We start from the raw sequence: 8,569 nt of genomic DNA on the forward strand, positions 1-8,569 counted from the left end.
TGGGGAAAATTGCAAACTTCACGCTTCAGACCACATTTCCAAATGATCTACGATGAAATACAACACACCCAAATTTGGCAGGTCTCCCTCATATGCGGCTTAGCCTCAAGGCCTCGATTTATATCACGAGATCGAATACTATGAGCTGTGTTTATAGGGGAAGCAAATATTTCCACCACTCTTAGCAATGGAGGTCTTCAAATTCAACAAGTGTAAGAAGGATCTCCTTGACAAAAACCCCATTTCTTTAGGATTGCTTGTTCTTGCATTGTTCCCCTATTTTACAACCTTCGTTCTCTTATTTCCCCTTTTTTTCTCTCCATGACATAAGGGCTCTAAGCCCATCCTTTGAGCTTGTGCTCACAATGCCTTCTTTTCAAAGTCTTCCACACCAATACCCATGTTATATAGATTTGATTGATCTCACCCCTCAAAAATACTTTTAAAAATTTTTAAAAGTAGTAATTTCCACGGTCCACTATCAAGTTAAACCTTTATTTTCTATATTTTCACTTGTTTCGTACCACAGAACCATAAAGTACGTATATTAAGAAGGTTAAATTCTCAAGCATCTTTAACATACCATTCAAAGATTTCACATAATTTGAACCCCTATATATATATATATATATATCTGACTATACCCCCTTTAATCCCAATTCGAATGCACACTTTCATTAAAATCCTTCAAAATGGTCTTTTTAAACTAATAGTGGGAAGAGGCCCTTAAGGTACATTGAAAGTCTATTTTCAAAAGCACTTAGCACCACCACGAGAGTCTCAACATGGAAACCCATGCTTCAAAAGAATATGTCAAAATTTGTTCCCTTTTCTACCCCTAGAGCATGAATTTGAAGAACACAAATAATCAAATTGTTCTACTTCAAGAGATCTACAACCCTCTCACAAGAAGATTTTCCTAAAGGTAACATCTTCTAACCCCAATCTCAAACACATACACACGCATGCACACACGCGTGCACGCGCACACACATACACACGCGCGCGCACATGTGCACGCATCTTAAGATCTAACCATGTTTGGAAGTGATCAGGATAGAGTTGGCTATACTCGATATAAAGAGCATCCTCTACTGAACAACGAAAACATGGAGGAAGGCGTGTTGTTGTCCATAAAAAACTTCCAAACTTGTGCTTCCACATGCTCATGTGGTTGTCCCTTAAACTTGTATGTCTTCACATGGTTTTTGTTGAGTGATTTGGCTTCTCTCTATATAGCTAAGAGCCATCAATGCCCATACAACCCCTCCACCGAAACCATTTGAATGAGGATGTCCATGGTTGGTGAAATGATTAGGAAAATCAATGTCAGTGTCGATGCTAAGGTGAGAGAAGGTACAAAGGCTCAAGCGAGGTAGAGATTGATGCGGATGACCATGCTAGTTTAGAAGTCATCATTGATAGAATGTTGATTAAAAAGATATCGAGGGGTGTCAAAGAGATTATGACCCAGCTAAGGACATGGGTGGAGCAAAATCCGTAAATGACACAAAGGCTATGATAGGAAGGACATGGATTGTGCAAAACTCAGAGATGGTATAAATTGATGCAAGAGTGGTTAGGGAAGTCAAGGATGAAAAATGAGGATTGAAGGTCATGATTTGCATAGAAGCTAAAAGTGTCACATGAGACTATGGTTAGTGCTTATCAACATCACCTTTTCAATATGTGTCTATGTGTGCATAGAAGGTGGAAGTGACATGTGAGACTATGGATAGTGCTTATTGAAACCAACTTTCAGTGTGTATGTGTGCATGTTAGCATAACAATGACTTATCTATCATGTATTTTTCATCTAATATTAAAAGCCAAGCCTAACAACTTCCACCCTCATGTCCCTAATTATAGAATTCAACATAAAGCATTCAACTTGCAATAGATGTCTACCTACTTTGGAAGAAGTGATGTTGCTTTTAATAGGGCCAAAATACTAGTATATATATGTATCAAAGAGTCCAAATATGACAAAAAGATAGTAGATGAAATAAACCATCCGATGGACCATTCAAACCTTCCATCTCACCTTTGAGTATTCCATTTCCCTTGCCACCTCAAATTAAAATACAATACTTTCTAACCTTGCATTGCAATAGAAGAAAACATGTTTTAAAGACAAGACTAAGGTTATTGCTTGTAGCATTTAAAAATACCTCTCTCACATTATGCCCCTTCTCGATGAGTACAATATTTTTTGCCCTCTACAAACGTGCTCTAAGTTTTCAAGAATCAATTAACTCATTGGGGAATATCAAACTAAGAGAGTAGCTTTAAACAAGATTCGAATGCACCGCCTTACACACAAAATGTAATGAGGGACTGGAGGCCACAATTGCTAAGTGCTCTAGCCACTATGGAGGCTTCATGCTTCATGCCTTGTTGAAGCTAAGGTATTAGCGGGCATAAGGCATAAAGAATATATATTAGTGGGCATAAGGAGTGAATAATATATGAGGCGTTTGGGTGTGAGAGATAGTTGTACTTGTTGGAATGAAGTACTTTGATTTTTAAGAAGGAAACGATGAACTACTTTTGCACAAATCTTTGGGAAATTGGGGTGGAGCTAAAAGCTATACAAAAAAATGTAGAGAGGGATTTAATTCCACCCCTTTCATGTTTCCAAGCTACTATACAATCCATAAGAACATCTAGTCATAGCATTCGCCAAAGAAATGCTAAGACAACACCTCTAGTCATCCACCAAATCATAATTTTAAACAAACAAGAAAACCCAAATCAATCCCTTGGAAGACCTCTTTCTGTTAGATTTTAGAGTTGCTTGTGGCTCACAAGAGAACTGAAAAGACTTGGATCACCATCATAATTAACATGACTGTAAACAAGCATGAGGCTTGAAAATGTGAGAAATACATCGTCCATTTGAAGGTGAGAGAACTTAGAAGCAACATTTTTAACTTCGCAATTACAAAAAATTTATCTTAGAAGCTATTTGGATGTAAAGCTTGAACAATGCAAGAGAAAGTTAAAATGTGAATTCAGGCTTTCTTGGCTTGGTTATGCAACCTTACAAGGCTTCAAAAGGGAAATTGGTTTGCGTATTTCTGTGTTTAGGCTTTAATGTAAGCATGTAAGAAGTGTAGCTTGCAAGATTCATGTTGTTGCTCATTTGACGTATAGCTTACAAGATTCTTGGTGTTCCTCCTCACTTCCTACTTGGCATACCCACATAGCACATTGCTTGCTTAGAAAAACAAAACTGGGTTACAAATAGTTCAACAAACTGCCCCAATGGTTTTCTTCAACACAACAACACCCCAAACACATTATGTTGTAGACTGAAACCCCTAAATTTCATGAAAGCTTGATATGGCTCGACCCTTTGCTCCACTATTATAAAGCACATATTGTTTTGCCATGTAAGTAACATTCATCATGGGATTGCACAATTGTCATGAGTTTCCTTGCATCTTAAATTGGGAGACACTCAACAATGCAAACCCTTGCTAGCAATGTCGTTTGAAGGCTTGCTAGCATAGCATTGCATCTTTCACAATGTTTTGCATTGGTTTGGGATGTCTAAGAAACCTTGCCATCAACGTAGGTAGTTGTTTGAGGGCATGGCAAGTGCATTTTTTGGCAAAATGAATCAAACATTTGTATTTTGTTGCAGGTCTCATTGGATCTTGAGTGTGTGTACATGGATTTCGAGGCACCTATTTTCTAGAGCAACATTGGCAAAAAGGGTGATGTTTTCTTGGAAAGTTGGTGCTCTCAACCTCTTACAAATTGTTAGCTATAAAGAGCCCTTTTACATATTTTTAGGTAAGCTTTTCTGCTTGATATGCATGTGTAGGCCCTCGATATAGCACTGCCTTTCATATGTGGGAATGGCCTTTTAAGCAAAATGATAGATCTACATAAATGCTATAGGAGCCCAATAGAACTATTTTTGGCATCATGATTGACTTGGCAATGTAGTCCTAAAGTTTGCATTAGAGTGATGTTCATAGGGTTGCTTTGTAATGAAGAGGTGTGGAGCCTCTATTCAATAGTGGAAAGGAAGGTAGTTGAGTTGATAGGTGGCATTGTTCATTGCTCTCATTTTGATTTGATATGTTCAATCCATGGGTTTAGTCCTAGTCCCATGGTTTAAGGTGGTGGGTGTAGATGTGGCATTTTGTTAGAGGGTCTCTCCATGCCCACGTCCATGGTTAGTTGATGTCTAATAAAAATGTGTGGCATGCTATTGTGCAGAAATTACTTAACAGTTTGGGGCTAACGAAGAGATTCAATTGCTCTTGTTGGGGTGAGCTCCTTGAGCATTTACATGGAGTTGTAAACTCTAGTTGCAACTCCATCGATTGCCCCAAGTTTCCCACACTAGAACATCGTAGAGTTTTATCATGCAAGCTCACAAATGGCAAATTGGTATCATAGTTTTGGTGTCATGTAGGGAAACTAAATTGTCCAGTTACCAACTTAGAGAACATGTAGGTTCGCCTGATCCCTTGACTTAGCCTAGGGTTTAATTGCTCAACTTGGGATTTTAATGGTAATTGTTGCTGTGGTTTTTTAATTAGGCTTTGTGAAATTTTCATAATGCCACATTGCATCATGCATTTAAATGTGTATTGTCTTCTCTATCGCACAGTTTTTACGAGGCCACATGCCATACCACCAATTTTGAAAAGCTCCATATTTCATACATGTGAATGAAAAGATGCCCAACCCTTTGAAACTTGATCAGCACTTGGTTGCACATTTGTGAGCTTGTAAGATGTGGTTTCTAGGGATAGTTAGCATAATCTCTTAATGATGGACAAACAGGGTTTTAAAGTTGGTTTTGCTCCTAAGCGCTTTGTGTAATAGTTGCTTGATGGAGGGGATCGAATTAGGTGCTATTGTAGGTGTTGATGCAAGAGAGAAAGGTGCAAGCGTAGGAATGGAGCATGAACTGCTGCATGTAAGAGGCCTCAGGTTTGGGTAGTGCCTCTTGCTGTGCATTTCTGGGAGTGCCCATACCCTTGGGAAGCCAAGAGCCTCTTGCCCACTCCTTGCTTGTTGATTTTGGGTATTGGTGATTGTGGATGCCAATAGGAAGACATCTCCCCCGTATGTACTTGTTAGTTCACCTTTACTTGTAGTCTTGTGTCTGCTTGGTGTGTAACCATACATTGCTTGCAATTTAAGTGGTGTTGGGCAGGCATGAGGTGGTGTGTAGTGGCCCTTAGAAAGCAAGCAAGCAAGAGGCCTCGTTTGGGAGGGAGAGAGAGTGGCAAGGGGAGCTGCCAAAAGTGAGAGTGTAAAATTGAAAAGGGAGAACTAAGAAGGGTAGAAGAGGGAGTGACTAGGGCCCCAAGAAGAGAGAGTGAGTACTGAATGATTTTGGGAGGACATTGTCTGAGGGAAGAGTGCTTGTCTCTTCTCTTCTCTTCTTAAATAAGAAGAAGAGATCGTTCAACGGCATCTTCTTGAGCCGCCAACAACACAGTCATCCTCTCGTGTCTCAATGCTAAAAAAGAGCGCGCAAAACAAAAGCATCACTATTCACTACAACAACACAGAGCAAGAGAGTTCATCTCCTACAAAAAGAGATCATCATCTTCCTCCTCCTCCTCCATCTCCTGCACAGAGCAATGCTTAGAACCATGGACACAGTTGAGGAAGGGGAAGAAGAACTGAGCTTCCACCATGGGAAACAACTCCAGAACCCCCCCATCACCTCCTCCTCTTCCTCCCAAGATGCAGTTTTGGACTCCATGGAAGCAGCTTCCATGGCTGCTGCAGCAACAGAACGAGAGCTCGTCTCTGTTCCCCCCACTCCCAATCGAGTCACCCCTCCCTTCACTCCCACCTCTCGCTCCCCAAATCACCCCTCCACTTCCTCCTCTTCTGCTCCTCTCCCTTCCTCTCAAGCTCCCCAGCTCAGTTCTACTTCCTTGCAGCAGCAGCCAGCTTCCTCCTCCCACAATATCACCCCCTCTGCTACTCGTCCTTCTTCCTCCTTTGCTTCCCCTTCTGTCCCTCGCTCCCCCCTCATCTCTAAAGCCCATACCCCTCGCACCCCTTGGACCCCTTCCCTCATCTCCCCCCGCTTCTTTAGCCCCGTCGGTACCCCTGTCAAAAAGGCCATCATCAACATGAAATCCTACCTTGAAGAAGTTGGCCACTTCACCAAGCTCAATCCCCAAGACGCTTGGCTTCCCATCACTGAGTCCCGCAATGGCAACGCTTACTACGCTGCTTTTCACAACCTCAACGCTGGAATCGGCTTCCAGGGCCTCCTCTTGCCCATTGCCATGTACTACCTTGGATGGTACTTTCTCTCTCACTCTCGTTTTGCGCATGTTACTCTTGAGGTTGCTTCTCCAGCTCGCTGAGGCTCCCTGTCTACACCCTTACAAAAAAAATTTCTGTGGTTTCCAGGACTTGGGGAATTATTTCTCTTGTAATAGCTTACGTTTGGCAGCTTTACACTCTGTGGGTGCTCATTCGGCTGCACGAAGCTGTCCCAGGCGTGCGGTACAGTCGCTATGTGCAACTCGCACAAGCTGCCTTCGGTACTCTTCTGCCCTATCAGTCTCTCAAAATAAAATTTCTTTCTCGAATCTGAGCCGTTTGCCATAAAGGAACAAGCCTGTAATTTTTTCAAGGGATATGCCCCGGATGACAACTCAAATTTATGCTCACGCTTCAGGTGAACGATTGGGATTCTGGCTTGCCACTCCACCAAATATCAATCTCACCGCAGGAACTGCCACCACCCTCATCATCATCGGCGGCGGCACTCTCAAGCTCTTCTACAAAATAGTGTGTGGCCCGGATTGTGGGAAGAGTCCGCTCACAACGATCGAATGGTACCTCGTTTTCTCCATGCTATCCACCGTCCTTGCGCAGCTTCCTAACCTGAACTCCATCGCTGGGCTGTCCTTAGTGGGGGCCGTTACTGCCATCACTTACTGCACGATGATTTGGGCTCTTTCCATAAGCAAACCTCGCCCCCCGGGCGTAACATACATTGTCGAACAGGGCAAGTCTATAGTAGCCACCACGTTTTCAATTTTAAATGCGCTTGGGATTGTCGCCTTCTCCTTCAGAGGCCACAATTTGGCTATGGAGATTCAGGTAACCCTAGCACTCTCCCACGTTGCTGAAACTGTTTACAACTCGCTGTTATGGGGAGGGAGGGAGGAGACGGATCGTTCGAGGAATCGATCGTATGCTTGAAGAGCTTTAATGTGTTAAGCCGCTCTTAATGGACCAATATGTGAATCTCCAGGGTACCATGCCGTCGTCTTTGAAACATCCTGCGCACGTTCCAATGTGGAGGGGCGCGAAGGTTGCCAATGTGATCATCGCAGCCTGTTATTTCCCAATCGCCATTGCTGGTTACTGGGCTTATGGCAGCATGGTACGTGTTTCCCATTATGCCAATTTAATGTAGATAAGACATTGATGCGGAAACAGTAGGTGCTATGAATCTGTTAGATCGCCTTCCCTGCAGGAAGCACTATTATAATCCCCTTTATTGATTACTGTTCATTGCTTTTGCTTGCTGTGCAGATGCTTTCTACAGGGATACTCTTTAGCATGTACGCTTTTCATCAAATTGATATCTCTCGAGCCCTTTTGGCGTTCGTTTTTATCCTGGTTGTCATCAATTGCTTGAGCAGCTTCCAGATCTATTCGATGACGATATTCGACTCCTTCGAAGCAGGCTACACCAGCAAAAGAAACAAGCCCATCAGCCGCCATGTCCGTGTTGCTTTCCGGATATTCTATGTATTCACAAATTTCCTCATTGGGGTCGCCTTTCCCTGGCTTGCTGGCTTGGCGGGGTTGCTAGGAGGACTCACGAGTGCTCCAGTTACATTTGCCTATCCGTGCTTTATGTGGCTAGCCATTAAAAAACCAAAGAAATACAGTTTTAGTTGGTATCTGAATTGGACTCTTGGTCTTGGTGGCATGGTCTTGGCCGTAGCCTTCACTGCTGGTGGCATTTGGAGCATTGTGGATTCAGGCATGAAATGGCACTTTTTCAAGGCTTCATGAAGTCACAAGCCACTCGTGAATCACAATTTTTGCCATATCCAAATGCCCGTGGGAAGTCTGCATTTTCTCAATTGACCAAGGCAGAAAAGTTTAGGACGCTGGTGATTTTTGCTCATTTTTGGTTGAAGTCCTTTCCTGGAAAAATGGCAGATTGAAGCCAGGACAAGCAGCACTGTGTGCTCAAGATGGGACTGAAGGGAGGACAGGCAAAGCTGTCAGTCGCAGATTTTCAAAATTCCATATTGGGATGCAGCCAGCACACTCATTTTTTCCCTGATCTTTGAATGTAGGGGTTTGTTGCTTGAAGGTGTTTATGAAGTTATTCTTCCTACTTAATATCACCACTTTTGTTGGGTTATACATGAACACGTTCTGGATTTCTAACTTCTTGCAAGCACCTTCAGCTCAAACCCCCTCGATTTATGACATTTAGAATCCATCCCATTGATCTTAGCTTAATTGGGCTACTACCTTAGAACGCCCTTTGAAATTAATTGAATTTCTCAAGCCTCTTCAATTCCCTTTCTCCTTAAGTTAA

At 42.5% G+C, this 8,569-nt stretch overlaps 1 protein-coding gene across 1 annotated transcript; it reads left to right on the plus strand.

Annotated features, from left to right (window-relative positions):
* The first annotated feature begins 5,462 nt into the window (after positions 1-5,462).
* On the plus strand, positions 5,463-8,504 carry LOC147897408 (Transmembrane amino acid transporter family protein). Its single transcript, XM_087380452.1, has 5 exons — positions 5,463-6,295; positions 6,406-6,539; positions 6,677-7,104; positions 7,259-7,390; positions 7,543-8,504. Exons 1-5 carry the CDS (start codon positions 5,616-5,618, stop codon positions 8,029-8,031), a joined length of 1,863 nt encoding a protein of 620 aa, XP_087236578.1. The 5' UTR covers positions 5,463-5,615; the 3' UTR covers positions 8,032-8,504.
* The last annotated feature ends 65 nt before the right edge of the window (positions 8,505-8,569 follow it).

The sequence above is a fragment of the Dipteris shenzhenensis genome, chromosome 10 (assembly GCF_047967505.1).
Source record: "Dipteris shenzhenensis isolate YYH24624 ecotype China chromosome 10, Dip_SZ_1.0, whole genome shotgun sequence".
In the NCBI taxonomy this organism is placed as follows: domain Eukaryota; kingdom Viridiplantae; phylum Streptophyta; class Polypodiopsida; order Gleicheniales; family Dipteridaceae; genus Dipteris; species Dipteris shenzhenensis.

Bases quoted from the DNA above. Each gene is read 5' to 3' on its own strand.
- LOC147897408 (XM_087380452.1), top strand. From the start codon at position 5,616: ATGCTTAGAACCATGGACACAGTTGAGGAAGGGGAAGAAGAACTGAGC. The intron at 6,296-6,405 runs GTACTTTCTCTC...TGTGGTTTCCAG, and splicing joins GCCATGTACTACCTTGGATG to GACTTGGGGAATTATTTCTC. The intron at 6,540-6,676 runs GTACTCTTCTGC...CTCACGCTTCAG, and splicing joins ACTCGCACAAGCTGCCTTCG to GTGAACGATTGGGATTCTGG.